Source organism: Harpia harpyja, chromosome 13, assembly GCF_026419915.1.
Source record: "Harpia harpyja isolate bHarHar1 chromosome 13, bHarHar1 primary haplotype, whole genome shotgun sequence".
Taxonomy (NCBI): domain Eukaryota; kingdom Metazoa; phylum Chordata; class Aves; order Accipitriformes; family Accipitridae; genus Harpia; species Harpia harpyja.
In genome coordinates, this window is record NC_068952.1 from 26,758,656 (window position 1) to 26,776,767 (window position 18,112).

The 18,112-nt window shown below is 42.9% G+C and overlaps 1 protein-coding gene and 1 long non-coding RNA gene across 3 annotated transcripts in view; both read right to left on the reverse strand.

Annotated features, from left to right (window-relative positions):
- Positions 1 to 2,768, reverse strand: part of LOC128150322 (opsin-5-like) — a 35,540-nt gene extending 32,772 nt beyond the window's left edge. Inside the window, exon 1 of one of the 2 annotated variants that reach the window (XM_052806435.1) lies at positions 2,483 to 2,768. In XM_052806435.1, the coding sequence (XP_052662395.1) occupies positions 2,483 to 2,603 (121 nt within the window). In that variant the 5' untranslated portion in view covers positions 2,604 to 2,768. The remainder of the gene's footprint in view (positions 1 to 2,482) is intronic. The other variant, XM_052806434.1, reaches the window with a different exon arrangement.
- Positions 2,769 to 4,710: 1,942 nt separating this feature from the next.
- Positions 4,711 to 10,235, reverse strand: LOC128150545 (uncharacterized). Its single transcript, XR_008238086.1, has 3 exons — positions 9,909 to 10,235; positions 8,052 to 8,144; positions 4,711 to 4,797 (listed from the first exon to the last, which is right to left on the reverse strand). It is a non-coding gene; the product is annotated as an uncharacterized LOC128150545 (long non-coding RNA).
- Between the last annotated feature and the right edge of the window lie 7,877 nt (positions 10,236 to 18,112).

The window sequence follows — 18,112 nt, forward strand, 5'->3', positions numbered from 1 at the left end:
AAATGCAGGTTGTCTTTCCAGACCCCTAAAGAAATGCAGGTATGGGAATGTAACACATGGACTGGCCTTTGTCCTTGGCTGCTAGAAGGGCAAGAGGGTGGCTGCATAACAGAGTATTTTGTTCTGCCACATCACTACTCCCCAGATAGACTGAGTTATTGGTGTACATAAAAGTAATAGCTGTAAATTGTTACGGTTGGTGCTTGCAGAAGTGTGGCAGTAGACCTTTGAGGAGAAAGACATGAGGACTTTTCTGATTTATGTATTGCTAAGATATTTTTCAAAAGTTCTTATTGCAAAAAGGTATACCTACCTCCATCACATTTTAACCAGATCCACACTACACTTAACTTGGAGTAGTGCTATTACTGGTTACATATACTCTGCAAGAAATGTGACTTGAATTTTGAATCTGGAGGTAAGTTTCAAGAATAGCAGCAGTGACATGCCAAGCACTTGTAAGCTTGGCAGAAGGAACTGGAGCAAGAGAAACCCAATAGATATACAACCTAAAAGCTCAGGCACATAGGTACTTTAAAAAGTATTTGCTAGAAGATGTGGGGTCACCATTAGGAAGCAGCAGAGGAAAACACCTCTTGATTGATGGAAGAAGTTTGAACTACCAGTGTGATGCAGAGGCAACACTAGGAGGGATCAGTAGAGCTGTGGAATTGCAAATATTAATGTAAATGGTGATGGCAAGACCTTGCTTGGATACTGTATTCAGTCCTGGCTGCAAGTTAAAAAAAATTAAAAAAAAAAGAGAGTCCAGGCTGGAAAAGACAGCGTAAAAGGCTGCTAGGATGACATGCTGGGATGACAGGGGAAAAGGTATTACGACAGGAAATAAATAAATTATAACTAAAAAAAAACCCCAAATCAACCAAACAAAAAACCCACTCCACTTGCTTAATAGAGGTATACAAAGGTTGACTACAGGGTATGATTGTTCCTTCAGGAACACAGACTGGCCGTAGGATGTTAATTGCAGGCAAAAAAATTTTTTCAATTAAAGGGAACAACAAAAAAGGTATAAAGTAAGTGTGATCACTTTAGCTAAGAATTTAGGGAAAGGCTCCTACCCAACAGAGAAATAAAACCAGGAACAGCCTGTCAACTGGAAGTGTGGTAGCAACACCAAAAAAACCCTAGCCAGTTATATGAGGGAGCATGGTAGCTTCGTAAATGAGATTATATATTGTCACAGCAGGGGACTGGCCTTGCTGACCTAAGATGTTCTTTCTAGACTTAAGTGCAACTGATTAATTCATTAGCTGATGGTGCAGCCATTTCCCAGCCATTTGTGAAGTGATATGCAGATGTGAACAGATTGGGGATAAATTGGAACAACTCTGATTTATCTTATGGCCACTCTTCTAATTAAATCTCCTACGATAGAAGCCACACAGTTTTCTACTAGAATCTCTGTTTTTATTCCAAACACAACTTCTTCCTCCCTAGTTCCTATAGGTAAAAAAAGAAAGTCTCATGTAAACGTATTAAAATACCTAGCATTTTACATTGTAACTTCCATAGACCTTTCTCAAGCATAAGCTGAGGGCTAGTAAGCTACTTGCAATATGTGATAAGCTTAGAAAAAGAAAAAATCTGTTTAGATCAATCATTTAAAAACAGAAACATTTTTGTATATGGTGTTTAGAAGAACAGATTTAATAGAAGTTACATTTTCTTGTATTTTTCTGTGAGGTTTTATGGTTGGAAATTTTGATTACCTAGCAAACCTGCATTCTTTGAAATTTCATAAAGTTTCCTTGTATCCTGCAATGGGTCTGCCCCAAATAGACAGTGTTTAAACAAACAAACCAAAATTGCACGGGGATCAAAGTGAGTTCATATTGGGTGCCATTTTCAAATCCTTATTATACACTTACAATAGCTGTCTGGCAGTAGAACCAAAATAAACACACAGTACTGTGACTCCTAACACAGGATAATGTTCTAGTACTTAGATCTTTCATAGATCTAACATAGAAGTTTATTTCTATGTGCATCAAATGTTTAAAGCAAGAGCAGTACAAATAGTTAAAAAAAAGTTTAAAACTACAGAACCGTATTTTCTGTCTCACCAGGAGGTAAATGTAGGATGCCAACTGACTGCCAGTAGTCAAAACTCCGGAAATCGCAGAACATTAATTCAGTGCTATGGAGGCACGAGGAGACACAGAAGTATCATGTACTTCTGATAAGGTACTTTTTCATCTTCCCACATATTAAGTTTACTGAACATTAGTTAAAAGTTTACAGGCTTGACTATTTTTTTTCCTCAAGATTTCTGCATTGATTATGAATCTCTTTTTAAAAAAAGAAAGCTGTACCTCTTTGAACTTTTAATAGCTGAAGAAAAAAGTTGCATTTTCTAACATCCTGTTCTATTAGGGATGAAACCCAAACAAATCACTTTTTGAACTTTATACCAAACTCTACTCAGGAGCTTCCCTTCACATCCAAGCCAAGTACATACCTAAAGCCAGTAGGTAGAAACCTATGATAGTCTCTCCTTGCTCTGTTACAGCTGCCTCTCTGCTCAGAAAACTGATGTTGTTGTTTCTCCAGGGTGCCTGTGGAGAAAACTGGACAGACATTTTCAGCAAGCTTATGAGCCAGAAATTGCCCTTTCCTCAGCACGTCCCGGCGAAATAAAACGGTTCAAGCGTTTTCCTCAGTTGCCGCTCCCCGCATTTGAGGGAGCTCTTCAATGAGACTAATGATCTAAAGAAGGATATCTCAAGGGACAGGAGCTTTGCAGCTTTCTGACCTGTTCCTCTTCACTAATCCTATCTATTAATACAGCCTGTGAATCTGTGGCCAGCCCAAGACAGCAGATTTCCTCATATCCTTATTACTGCTACGTGCAGAAATCTTTAATGAAGAGCGTGTATCTGACAAAAAGACAACTTCCTTTAAAATAGGGGAGATACCACATAACCTGACCTACAGGCTCACAGGCACACCCACAAACATAGTGCATATTGGTATGTTGCTAAAATAGCAGTACTTTTGTCTTTTTGTCTTCATTGAAGACCAGTAGACTTTTAGTTCAAATGAAATTGAGGAAAAATCTCGCACAGATTAAAAAAAAAAAGGGCACAGTAAAAAACAACGGGGAGTTGTCACGGCCTGAGAATGTGACTTTAACATAGCAGAAGAAATCAGCTATGAAGTTACTTTACCAGCAGGATAGTTGCTAATTTCAAAAGAAGGGAAGATAATTTCCAGTACAGGTTGAAAAAAAATTTTTTAAGTCCTTTGAATCATATTTTTAGACTGCTAAGCACCCTCCAATCTAGTACACTGCAAGTATAGTTGGATTTTCCCACACAGTTGAAAAATGAGATGTTGTCTTGTTGAAGATACACATTACATGTGATTTAAGTGAGTCAGTCTGGAGTATTTTTGGTCTTTACTGAGGTATCGGTGATTGTATTTTAGGTATGGCCTCTCTTACCAATCAGGTTGTAGTCATAATTTTAAAAAGTTGAGTCTGAATTAATTCATCTGGAGCAGCAAAGCCTTCCTGTCGAGCAACACACTCTTACTGCACTGAAATCCCTGCGCCCCTCTCAGTGTCCCGACCGGCTTGTCCCTTCCTACCCATGGCAGAAAATTGGCCCTGGTGGTGGCACCCGGCTGAAGGAAGCAAAGAACCTCACTGGGAACCTCCACCGTCCACAGCTGCTTTTGCCCCTCCTGAGGCAGATTAATCCCTCCCATCAAGCCTTCCCTGTGTTTGTTATGATAGCCTCATGGTGAGAGAGGGGAATAAAGGCAATGTGACGAGAATAAAAGGGGAGAGCAATCCTTTACGGTGAGAAGAAGGGAGAAATAGCTCTGTTGTGGTGAAAGACGGAAGCCTCTTGCCTTCCTGCTAATGGTGAGGACAGTGACCCATACACTCGCTTCACTGAAGTCCCTTGCAAGGGTGCTAGGTGTGACTTGTCCCCAGCCATCTCTGTCTTGTACCAGTCACTGGAGTGCTGCCCTCTCTTTCTCCAACCTAATGTCTGCCGCATGGGTCTGGCAGCTCTTGCAGATCCCATTTAAGCAGCCAAGTGGCCTGATTTTCCCCAACTGCTAGTCACAGCCCACCTCCTGCTGACTTTCTGCAGAGACCACTTCCTAAGTCCATCTGTAGACAGCTGGAGCTTAACCCTGACAAGCCTCCTAAAACATGCTGCTTAGCAGACTGTGACAGAGTGACCTGGGACTTACCAGCTCGGTGATTAAAAAATGGCCCTAGCAGTGGTCTCAAGGCCAAAGTCCTTCATTGCTGTGCTCCTGCAGCAGTCCCAGGTCACCCCCAATATTCCCACCACCACCCCAGCTTTGGGCATCGCTTGACCGTGAGCACATCCCTCACAAGGCTGTCTGGTATGCCCAGCACGTGCAGCCTTTTCTCTGCCATGGTGCTGCTCTCTGAGGTTGCCATTTATGCGTTCTGTGGTCCCCAGCAAAGCCCTGGACATGCATTAGCTTTCTCAGGGAATATGTGAACAATCACAGCTTTTTGACATTGAGCTACAGCAGCCATTTCTAGCCAGTTATCTTCCTGTCTGTAAGTGGATTGCTGTTCAGTTGGAAGGTTGGGATAAAGTTGTGCCTGAAGGCAGTGCTCAGGGACATTCACAAATGCTCAAGAAGGCCCACAATAAAGCCCAGCAATATCACCTGCTCTTCAGGACAAGGAACCTGCATCCAAGAAGAGGTCCTCAGCTGAGACCCCATCACAAAGCCTCTGTTCATGGATGCTCCTGTCTTCATTGGAGTGTATTTCATCACCTACCAAGAGAAAGACGTGGAAAGCGATGACACTTAACACTGGACAAAAACTGTCTACCTGGTCCATGCTCCCTCTACTCACACTGAAAATGAATCAGCCACCCAACAGCCCGCTTGTGGGACAAGTCCAAGGCCTCTGGGCAAGATCCCTCAGCCTTGTGAGAGGGAACAGAACAGCTCCTCGATGAGTTTCCTCCTGCGATGAGGTGAGGCACGTCTCACCCCATGCAGGTCACTCCTGCTGTGCAGCCAGGACCTGGTGTCCTGGAAGCGGGTGCTGGTCCCCACCTCGCAGGAGGGGCCACGCTCATGGCAAGTATAGGGAGTGGTGATCTCCTACCCCACAGGCTGTGCTGAGGTGGCAGGGCACTCTTGCTAACCACTTCTCTTTATGCACAAGCAGTTTCTCCATGGCATTTGGCACAGGCCTAGACGTCCAAGTCTGAGTTTGGCATCTGTTGTCACACAAATGCCAGTGCCCGTGACTTTGATTAAATAGGGACAGGGACAACCAGCAGAGAGTACTTTTCATGTAAGCAGTTCAAGGAAACTGTATGATATACATACATGTGACCTCTTTAGGCATAAACACTTTAAACGGTAATAAAGTAACAATGATCATCATTTCCCTTTTGCTACAATAAAAGGCAAATTGTATTATTTGCCGTGATAAAATGAACTTGAATCTTGAGTTTTCCCAGCTGCAAGTTTCTTTTGGTTTCATATAAATACCGCAGCTCCATGGACACTTCAACCTTCCATTTCAGTAAGAAAGTCTTCTGCTAAGCCTTGCAATAATAATGAGATTTAAAAAAAAAAACAAAAAACCCACCTTTTGATATCAAGGAGAAAAAAAAAAAATCAGGATGAACTGTTCCCCATGGTCAAGCATCCCTTTTGATGATTTTTTCCCCCTGGTCTTCACATGCTACGCTGAGTAGCTAATATCTTGGCCTGCCTGCAGTTTTCTCCTTACTCCCTCTGGTGGCATCCTTCAATAAAGGACAGAGGCTTTGCAAACTCCTGTGGTTTGTTTCATGTGTCTGCAGGTCACGGTACTTCCAAACGAGAGGAAGGCTCCCTCTGCAGATTACAGTCACCTCGTTTCATGTCTCTCAGTGCTTCGGTGGTGACCAATTTACTGGACTCACAGAGATTATCCCCGAGTGCCTCTACTATCTTTGCAAAGTGCTTTAAAAAGATAAGAGCAGTATACGCTGCGGGCAGTTCTATAAAAAGGAGAAGAAAACTAAAATGCTATGGCGGTATGGAGAAATTGCTGTGTCCAACATAGCTATGACTGCGGGAAGGCATGTGAAAAATCCTGATTTGGACATGAAAGGACCCTCAAGTGCCCCTTCCCAAATACGTAGGAGCTACAGGCTGGCTGCTCAGAAGGGACACAAGCAATGCCAATGTGCCTTGCGAGACTGGTGCCGCAGCTCCTGCTACACACTCCCGCTGCTCACCCAAACCTCTCACGCGTGCGTTTCTCCCCGCTGTGACCTGCCCGCCAGGTAGAGCAGAACCGCGCGACCCATCTCCTGCCAGCTGTGGGAAGATAGGCTGCGGCAGTACCGGCAACCTGGTCGTAAGGGCTTTCTCTCAGCAGATGGCAGATGATCTTACCCCCGCCCTGCCAAGTCAGGCGGGGAGCAGGCACGCAGCCACCCCATCGTGCGGCTGACGCGCGGGTCAGGGAGCGGGAGGAGCGAGGTAGCGAGCCCCGTCAGTGCGCAGCAATGCCCATCTGAGCCGGACATTTCAGTCCTCCTGCCAACGGCTCTCCACACACCTTCGAGGAAGGGACTGCACAACCGGCACCAGCAGGCTAGGGTCAACCCTGCACACCACCCTGCCGGCTGAGATCTAATGACCTCACTGGTGCAAGTAAAAACAGAATTTGGATTTTAACACCATCAGTAAGCCACGTTTTCAAGTCTAACAGAAGCTGAGACTTTTATGCTGTGTATAAGAGAATATGAGAAATTAATACTCATGGCTGCACTTGAGGGTTTAATGCAGCTGTTACTGGAAGGTTAATGAAGGAATAAACCCTCTGAAACCACCAATACCTCAGAATACCTGACTAAAGCGAGTGATGAAATGACCGGGTTATGACACGGCAGGTTAATAAAGCCCATTTTATGGATGCTCCGAACCAACCAATGGTCTCTGAGGTGGCAGGCAAAGCCAATTTAGAGCAGATATAAGCCAGCAGGTAGCCCCTCTTTGGGCTGCTAAAAATGTGCAACAGCCTTTTAATCCCTGTCCACCTCTCTAAAGGCTTTCAAAGTGACATATATACCAGCACAATAAGGCAAGTATCACAGCAGCATTAACTGGCCTGAGATGCTCAGGATAGTTACATTAGAGTTCAGTTTACTGACTGTTTCCATTACATTGTAACAGAAAAGTCCTAAGAATTAAAATTTGTGTCTGACAGAATACATATGATGTATGTTTCTAACAAGCATCTGTTTTCCCTGAGGAGCACCAAGAATCTGGCAGTTGCCAAAGCATCGTGGTTTAACGCCAGCCAGCAACTAAGCACCACGCAGCTGCTCACTCACAATGATTTTGTCAGAAAGCTAGCATAAGTTTTCACAGCACTATTTGTGGATGATACCTGTTACACATGGATTAAAGAAAGGGACAAAAGAAGGAGGAGGCAAAAGGAAAAACAGGCAGAAGGGATGGGTTAAAATAAACCAAAAGCAGATAGAAATTGGCTCTGTGGAATAAAAATACAGTTTTGTCTCTAGAAGGCATAAAATTTTGTGAAATTTTAAAGAAGTATGTATCGGGGGATTTCAAGGCAAATCCAATGCTATATCACTAGGAACATCTCTACATAGTTTTTTTTTTTTAATAAATTATTTTCATTTCTACTTCACATTTTTCATGAGACTATTCACTATAAAATGAGAAAAACTGTCAATATCCAACAAGACATCACTTAGTCTTGCAAAGAATAATCATGCAATGATCAGTTATGCATATGGATTTCACTGAGGTAGTCAGAAAATGCATTTTGTATCAGTAATAGATGATTTTTCCAAAATCAGATCATGTACTTGTTCCCTGCTTCCAAGAAAATACCCATGTTGAAATGATTTGCACAGAGTCTTTTCTAATGCCCACTGAATTAAAAGAAAAAATCCTATAGACAGATCAGGTCAGTGATGCTTAAAACATGTCAATGGATGAATGGAAATGACTGTGCTAGCTGCATGCCACTTAGAATAGCTTACCTGTAAGAAAGCAGATCTGAATCTGCTCTTTCGTTGCTGAGGTTCAACTAGTGGTAACATAGCAACCTCCAATTTTATAGCCAGAAAACATATCTGAAATATTTAAATTAAAGAGTAATCATAATATGAAAAATGCTCAACCATCTATGTTTTAAAACATGCCCATTTAACCCTAGACTGTTCCCTTGCTGTGACATGAAAACAAATGCACTCGATGCATTCTCCCATTGAATGTCCAAACCACATTTCAGCTCCTGTGTTAGGTTACTTACCAAATTCAGTTAAGAAAATGATTACATCATATAATTAATATATTGTAAAATCCATGCTTCTGCCATGATTTTAATGGAGTTTAGCCTACCCTGCTTCATACTTTAATCTTATTCTCATCAATCTTGAAAGCTAATGTTTCTCTGAGGAATTTTGTTCTGTAGCTTGTGACAGATCTAGAAAATTACCTGTCAGAAAAAATGCTTCGTAGCGCTTATTACTGCAAGATACAGTTTGAAATTAACAATTTCTCAGGGAACACTGTGTTTAGATTGATGCTAATATGAAAGCAGACTATCTTGCAGCTTCAAATATATGCTACTTTCATATTGAAAGTTGATTCAGAAGAAGGGAAAACTGCTTTGTGCAGATTAGGTGGCTGAGACTTTTTATTATTTAAACTCCCTGCTCTGAGCTGAACTTACTTACACTGAGTAGGTTAGGTGATGCTAAAGAAAACGAAAAATCCTCTGGGCAGCTCAATCAGTTCATGAGAGAGTGCAGCGAAGAGTGGGAAGTCCTGCTTCTGAGATGATAGAAGGAGTTTCCTAAGGAAGAGAGGGGACCAGGAACTCTTGGCAACCACTGAGAAAGAGTGGAAATTTGGCTGGAAGGCAGGACCCTCTCTGTGGCACAGGGGAGTTCAAGATTTAAGCACTTTCCTTTCCAACCTGTCTTCACGAGTTGCACTGATTTTTTTGTATTAAAAAAATGTTATTGTAATTCCTGATCTAGCTCTAGCAAAACTTGGCTTTTTGGCTTTAAAAGCCTTCCAGTCATCCTTGGCGAGCTCATTATAATAGCAGGTTTAGGCAAACCTACTTCAAAGCAGTAGATGACTTGGTGTTCTGTCAGTGGGATACTTCTACTGTCTGTGTTGCAGCAGCACTTCAGTGCTCCAGTTGAGAGGGGAGCCCATCTAGAGTACAATTTTTCCCCAAATATGGGCTTGCATTGTATCATATGCCCACAATCTCAGGGTTTATGGACATTGTAAATATTGTGAACCATGAAAATGGAAGAAGATGCTACCACTTACAAACAGGATCAAAACCCAAGCTACCCTTCACAGTCAGATATGTTCAATACAGAGCATGCTTGCCGGTTGCTAATAGTAAATGACATTTTCTTACAAATTATTATGAACAAACTTTTTTTTTTTGAGGACCTGAAATTAATTCCTTAGGTGTTGGTTCAAAAAGGCAAAATATACTGGGTTTTTTTCCTGCTTACCAAACTCTGCAGTATACTGTAAGAGGCAGGTGCACTGAACGAACTGTCACTGACTCGTGAAGAAATCACTCTCTGCAGAAAAGCCAGACAAAAACCCCAGCATTTCATGTATCAGCAGGACTTTAACGTCAGGAGAATCTTGAAGTTGCATTCTAGGGACTAAGCAAGCTATTGCAAATTCAACAAATTAGGGAATTATGCAGGAAAAAAAGAGGGAAACATAAGGCAACTCAAACTGTATTTCATTTATGACAAAAGGAAAGAAATAAAGAATACTAACACGGGAAAAAGTCTCAATAATAACTCAATAAAACACATGCTTCCTAGCATCTACCCTTCTCCCTGGTGTTATACTTTTCTACTCTTTCTCTTGAAGTCTTCGGGTTGTTGGCTTCAGGGAGAGGGAATGGTTACAAGGAGTCATCAGTTTTCCTAGTTTTTTGCTGGGAGGAGTATGATGGTGGTGGTAGAGGTTTCTCCCTCTTCTTTGCTGGGAGGAGCATGATGTTGAAGCTGCTGATTTCTTCCTTCTCTTTCTAAGATCCACTTGGGGCTATTTTTGTACATTTTCTTTCATACTTTACACCTTGCTTTTTTTATTTGGTCTGCAACTCCACATTATGTCTGAATGTCTGTTGTGGTTTAACCCCAGCCAGCAGCTAAGCACCACACAGCCGCTCACTCACTCCCTCCACATCAGGATGGGAGAGAGAATCGGAAAAGTGAGAAAACTCATGGGTTGAGATAAAGACAGTTTAATAGGTAAAGCAAAAGCCACGCACACAAGCAAAGCAAAACAAGGAATTAATTTGTCACTTCCCGTGGGCAGGCAGGTGTTCAGCCATCTCCAGGAAAGCAGGGGTCCATCACATTTAACGGTTACCTGGGAAGACAAAAGCCATCACTCTGAACTTCTCCCCTTCCTTCTTCTTCCCTAGGCTTTATATGCTGAGCATGACGTGCTATGGTCTGGGATATCCCTTGGGTCAGTTGGGGTCAGCTGTCCCAGCTGTGTCCCCTCCCAACTTCTTGTGCACCCCCAGCCGACTCGCTGGTGGGGTGGGGTGAGAAGCAGAAAAGGCCTTGGCTCTGTGTGAGCACTGCTCAGCAATAACAAAAACATCTCGGCATTATCAACACTGTTTTCAGCACAAATCCAAAACATAGCCCCATACTAGCTACTGTGAAGAAAATTAACTCTATCCCAGCCAAAACCAGTGCAATGTCCTATATAAAAAGTATCTCTACATATGTTGTATACTTCTTACCTATTTTCTCTGCTACCTATAAACCAGTTTTGCCCCACTCCCAGGTTTACATTTAACTGTTTGCTGCTGAGCTGTTCATAGCCCTGAACTGATATCCTATGCCCTCTTTTCTTATCCCCCCATGTCTGCACCCCCCTCCCCTACATCCTGGGTTGTCATGGGCAAGCCCTCCACTGCCAGGCCAGGCCTATATTCTCCTCCATTGCAACATTAAGACAGTGTCATAGATATTTCTTTCTACACAGAATAACTACTTGCTACTCCTGGCTGTACAAAAATTGTGGTTATATCCCCTGATTATAAAAAAACAAGTAAAACAAATCAGGAAATAGTCACTTGATAATTAAAAAAAATTGCTGTCACAGCTAAGCCAGCTAAAACAAATTTCCAGGCAGGCCAAGGCAATTTGAGGCAAAGCAAGCCTGACATGCCTTAATATTGCAATGTTAGTAATTAATTAGCCTGTGGCATGTAACTAGCAATAGCAATAACTGTATTTGTGGGGCTACAGGTTACACAGATCAGGCAGTAGCTGGATAGAGCTGCATTGGCTTCAGTGAAGTTCTGTTCATTCATATAAAAATTATAAAACAAAGCAAACTTCCTGCTTAACTCTGTCTATTCTCCTGTGTCAAATTATGCACAGATTGATTCTGATCACTTTGAAAAAAGTGTGGGTTTCTTTTTTGACGATGCTTTTGCTTTACATGCTCAGCTCCAACATCCAAACTAACAAAACAACACAGACTTTTGTCTTAGTGTGTTCATATGAGATTGCGTGCAGGCAGCATAAATGAGAGCAAAACCCAAGGCACTGTGCTTTCATTCCATTGCCTTTGCCCTCATGTCTGAGAACAGAGCCTGCAAGGATTCTCTCTTCATTCCTTTTATTTAATTTGTGCTTGCCTTGCATGAAGCATCCAGAAATTACAAGGTAGTAAGATTCACATCCTAAAACCTTCCATTCAAACCTCAGATATGTTGGCTTCCTAAAGCTTCCATTCAAATTGATGAGCTTTCCAAGGATTTAGCAACAATTAGAATTTAATCCTGGATTAAGAGAATACAACACAGGAGGAGGAAATCACTGAAAACATAAATAATCTTAACCTGGTATTATGCTTCCATCAGGTGAATCACTTAATTGTTTCCAGGTGCTGATTGCTATTATAAACTATATACTATAGACTCCTATGAAGTCTTTAGTATGAGCATTCCAGCAGGTGTGGGAGCAGGTAATAGAAGTGTCTCATAACAATGACCAGTCTAGGAGACTGCTATAGCAGAGGAATCCTAGATGTGCTGGTTTCTTCTGCTCTTACCCGTTCTGGACTTCCTGTAATACACTTACTGTTTTTCTGTTGGAAATCAGAAAGAACGCATCCTCTCAGGACGCTGAAAAGGAAAAACACTTTTTCTTCTGATATCTCGTTCATGCTCCTGCACATCCCATGGACTAACAGGACTAATGGACATTCCCAGAGTACCAGGAATGTCACTCCCCCAAATGAGATTAGAGCTTGGAAAGCATCTAACATATTACCAGATCGCTTGAAAACAGTTATAAGTGGTCAGAGAATTACTCGCAAGCTATGTAACAATACATAATCAAGTCGGGAGTATAAAGGTTTTATGGAGAACCAGACACTTTTCCTTACTTCCTATGCATTGTTCCTTACTATCAAATATTACCCTTTTATTTTTCTCCTATGCTAGGTTTTGATTCATACATTAAAATATCAGGACTCACAAGTCTTTATGTCTAAGCTCCTAAGAAAGAGGAAAATAGACATCTCCTTCCATTACATGAACTAGTTTACTTCAGGATAGTACTTTTCTATACATCAAAAAAGACCCAAACATTGTACTCTTACTTACACAATGGTAAAGGTCCCTTGTTGAACAGGATATATTAATACAAGATTAATGTCCACATTCTGGAAAGTTACCAGGACCACTATTTTTGGACAAGCCACTTCAGTTTCTCTTCCAAACTTGGGGAAGAAATCAGGACTGCAATTTCTGGAAAAGGAAACTGAGGTTTGCATTACTACTAGGTACCTACTGGCTCTTTTGTGCGACTGCCAAAGGAATTCTGTATAAATCCCAGGTATCTGGGCCATGTGGTAAAAAACATGAGTTTTATCACAGACATTATTTCCTCACATGAACAGTTTTAACAGAAGCATTGTTATGTCACAGAATACAAGTGTTTTGTGCAGGGACTCCATTCTGGCTCAGAATTTAAGTTGGCATTTTACAGCAGACAGCTTTCTGCCAGTATACTGTATATACAATATTTTATAACCAAATAAAAGTATACTCACTCTATTAGAGTGGAAAGAATTGCACATCTATGTAAGCAGTGGGATTTTATAGAAGAAACTTTGACCCTCCTAAACTTTTATTTACTAAAGACAAGACTCGCGCTCTTTTGATACAAGACAGGTGAAAGAAAGTGAAAAATGTCACAATCTCTGTATATTTTGTAATGCCAGAAAGCTCTGTCAAATGTAGGGTTTAGGCTTCCCTACCTCTGCCTAAGAATATTTCAGAAACACTATAAACACGTTATAGGTTACCCTACGGATAAAACACAAACAGCTGATGATTTCAAACCTGTGCACCTCAGAGTTATGTCATCTCTGGAGGACCTCCCCTTCTTCGGGGTCAGGGTGCTCTCAAGCAATCCTGTAACTGCACTGCATGTAATTTCAAGACATCGGGCAGTCCCCTTATAAGAGGATGCAACTTTTTGGGGTCTGCCACATATTGCATGGGGGAGAGCTGTCGCGGAACCAGGAATCGATCATGCATCAACTGGAGACACACGGCTTTTTGTATTCTTTCTAAAATGTGACGCGCCATAGGCACTTTAATCGAGAAGGGGTCTCCCCTTTCCCTAGGAACCAGTCCACCCGCCCAATATGCTACTCTTTGGGTCAGGGACCAGGGCTCTCTATCGTCTTTTGTAGTTAGAAAAACCCCTGGTCCCCAAGATCCTCTTGCCTCATCCTCATTTAGCAGGATATGGTCATCCCCCATAGGGGATATTCTCCACACATATTCAGTTTCTGTTTCTCGGGGTCCCCAGGAATATTTTTCCTGAATTCTAGCCAAATCAGTGGGGGAACAGGGAATGATGTACGTGGTAACTTGTTGGGCTCCTCCTTGACCACCATCCACAGTCTCTGTCTTACTCAAAGGTCACATTGTGGCTTCCCCTGTCCCAAGAGAAAATATTTCCCTTATACGTCCTAAGTCTTCAAAAGGGTATGATTTTGATTCTTCTTCCCCATCAGAGTCTGCATCCACATTTTCTACACTGATCTGGGAGCAGGTTTCATCTAATTGCTCCCTTAATACCCTTTTCCGCTCCAAAGCCTCCGTCAAAGCAGTATGTAATCTCTGGTTAGTCACTCACTCGGTGGTGAGTTCATTGGAGAGACTTCATATGTCTCATTTTCCAATTGCTCCTGCAAAGCCTTCACTAAATCTTGAAGGGATTTTAGCATCTCCCCTTCTGTTTGTCGGGCCATGCATTTGTCCTGTTGTGCTGCCACCAGAGCGGCTCCTAAAACTGCAAAAACCAGTGTCATACCAAGGGGAAGAGGGCCAGGCGTTGTAGCCCTCTAATCTCTCCAGGAGAGGGGTACAGTCTACGGTCATACCCCCCAGGGGGGCCATAATGAGCACACAGTTATAGGGATCAGATCCCTTTATTAGTCCTCTGATGACTATCTCCCCTTGTGTATGACTCCTCTCAGAGAGGGGCCACAGCAGAGACCTGGTCCCAATGATCGCTTTAGCAACACCAAGGGAATCCTGCCGACTATGTAAAAAAAATGTCACAACCTGTGCTGGAAAGAGCAGGAAGGGGTTGTGGTGAGTTCAGAATTCCCTTGGGCTAAAGTGAAGTGACACCAAACGATCAGTTGAACGTTTTATTTATTGCAGAAGCAACCTGAACTTGGAAGCCATAACAGCAGGTGGCAGGGTTTCTCACAACAAGAATTGGCACAGAACTACGGAACTACGTCAGTAAACCGTGTAACACCTGCTAACCACATGTATCAGTTCAGGGAAGAAAATAAGGAGAGGTCTCCCATTGAGTCACAAGGTTCAGAGCGGACCCCCTTGCTTTCCAGACTCCTTCTCAGAGAGGAGCCTGGGGGCGGCTGGATCCGCTCCTAGTCCCAGACTTGGTCAATGGTTTTGTGTCTAAAGGGATGTGGTGTAGGGGTTATGGGGGAAAAAAAAGAGAGAGAGAAAGAGAAAAGAAAGATTTCACCAGCCCTGGGTCCAGCGTTGGTCCCACCAGTCTAGAGGTCCAGTTCTGGAGGGCACGTGCACGTGGGGCTTCAATTCCTGTCCTTTTATCATCTCCTTGCCCCTCCTTCAGGTGGGCACTTGAACTCATTAGGCTACTTAGGTGTCATGCAGGGTTTGTGCTTTAACTGGCTTCTCACCTGCAGTTCGTTGTTATGCAGAACTTGCCCTGCCACAATGTTTGAGGCATTAACTCTTTCAGTCCCTCACATGTGGTGTTGCTATGCAGATCTCGTTGCAGTGCCTTGCAAGCAAGTTCAGTTCGTTCCCTCAACCGCAAAAGCCAGGCCCCGGTCTCTGTCCAACACAATGGGTGTTTGAGGCATTAACTCCATCCAGTCTCTCACAATTCTTATTCTTTTTATTTTTCAAACTTTCAAGCATCTCACATTTCTAAGTTGATCTACTTAACAAAATGATACTGACCCTGCAACTTCAAACCAAAAGGCTGACAACAAGGGAGAGGTAATAGGTATCAGTAGCTTCCACTGAAGAACCATATGGGGCTACAAACAGCTTTTCTATGTGACTGAATGTAGCATTCCTATGAGACAAAAAGACTCAGCACAACACAAGCCCTACAGAAGAGAAAAAATCATCTCTTCTTGCCCTGGAAATTTTAAAACACCAGTACTGTTTGCAGGGACTCTGCTCTGAGAGCACTTTAGGAAAAGGATGGAAGCAGATGACTTCTCAGAGAAGAAACAGGAACAAACAACTCCAGTAGGAGTAGTTAGAGTAGCTTGCCTGAAAAATACAGCCTCTCTGATCTTGCAAATGAATCGCAAAATTCTTCAGCACTTCAAAAGGAGCAGTATCAGCTTTTCAGGGCTGTTTGCTTGGTGTATAAGTAAACGGGCTGCTTATTTGGGCAAAAGCACGCGCTAGCAAGCGAGGTCAGAAGAGGTGAGGAGTTACTCATATCAAAACTGTGCAGCTTGACAGCATGGCCAAGGAGTCGGGCACTGCAACACGTTGCCCACTTTCGCTTGTAATCCTTCAAGCAGGTCAGCCAGGGCTGCATCTGCTGAGGGAAAAACAGAGACTATCACTGTTCATAGACACACAAAAAGTGAGCTTTCAAAATGCTGTCAGCAAGTCCTCAGGTCACTTTACCAATGCAAACTGGAAAAATAAAGCCTAAAATTTGAACAGCACTTTTCACCATTAGGGTGCCAAGGCTTTCCACAAAGGACATGTTATTTGCCCAGGCAAACCTAACAGATCCCTGCCAAGCTCAGGGCTTCATCACACATCAGCTGAGTGATCTGAGCCTTGTTTGCACCTATGGTGAGTTTTAGGGATCTTTTCTATTATGAGGTCAGAGATCAAATGTATTTGCTTTTTTGTAACGTTTTCAATCATATTATGTCACTTGAGAAGGAGAATTGTAAAGCTCAAGGCTATTGAGAGTTTTCTCTAAAAGGCTACAAGAACTGATCCTTTAACAGCCTGGCTGAAAAGAGGAGCTGGTAGAGCTACCCGTACTATGGCAGTACTACTACTGAATGTTCACCTCCACTCGGGGCAATATAAAGCCACACTGAAAGTCATCCAGGTTATTCCGAGTGACAAACTCACAAAAACGATAGTCATCAATCATAGACAGAAGGTCATAACTCCATTCTCTAAGAGGTTCCTTCTCTCCCTGCAGCAAAACAGCTGGGCAAGTCATTTACAGCATGGCAGCCGAGACGGCTCTCTGCAGAAATGCTAGATTTTTCACCCTGTTTGGGATTTCTGAGAAGAAAAGCCGCTGCCAGCAGGAGACTGAGAATGGATGAATACAAAGATTGCGACCAGCTGTTAGCCAAGACTGAAAATCTTCTGACCTGTGTGAACAGCAGAGGGAAATGATCTTTCAGATGCTTTCTCAATGCCATTCCCATGACGCAGTACACCGCTCAGGAGCCTGCACGGGCACTGCAGGAATGACAAGTGGAGAGCTCTGACTGAAGACATCTAATTCAGAATTATCCTCCTAAATCTTTAAATCTATAACCTAAATCTGTGTCCCATATGAGATCATACAGATCTTGCCAATGGCTCTGTTGTTCCCTCTCCTTATGTACACTTGCTAAAATCTCAGGGGTAAGCAGGAGGTATGCTGTGTTAAATGGGTCCTTGATCCTACCTCTGGTCTGACACCTTCAATGATGGTAGATCTGGGCTGTGCCTCTTGTACCCCCTGGTTTTGTTTTCTGATGCCAAGCACCTCCACACCAGTCACCAGAGAGTACGTTTTCTCTCACTTTAGCTGTGGATGTGCCCCAACCCACCCCCATCACAATCAGCCGATGCTGGGAAGGAGCCTGTCTCCCACACCATGGGAAAAAGGGTTCTGCAGTAAAGAGGAGCAGAAGTGCTTCTTCTCTCAGTACTATTTCTGGCACAGCATCAGATTATCCACCTCTGTGATATAAAAATGTGTCATCCTGGTATTATACTATCTCAGGATGTTTTCCTTCAAATACTGAAAATGACTTCTCAGACTCCAAAGGGACTTGACATCAAACAGCTGGGCAAAGACACTCAAGACACTTTCCATCGTCTGTGCAGGGAAAACAATGGACAAAACCAAGCGTATTTTTGGTAGACTGCTCCAGAACAGCAATTAATACATTACTACGTGGGCTAGCAGAGGCAGCCAGGAAAGTCTACCTGCCAGAGTGCTATTAAAAGCTTTGAAAGAGTCTCATGTCTTGTCTCGTACTAGGCTCTCCATATTGAGTCATATGAGCTTATTATTTTAGCAAGACACTTGAAATTTATAGCACCCTGTTTTTGCTCATTGTGAGGCTGAGATCTTCCTTCATGTTACTCTTTTAGTTTGCTACCTCTGTCATTGTGAAGCTGAGCACCCCAGCTACAAGTCGCCCTGAAGGAGCCAGTGCCTCACCCCTGGTTCTATGCCTCGCTGGGAGACTTTCTGGTCTCTGGTGCTCCCTAGGCATCAGGTAG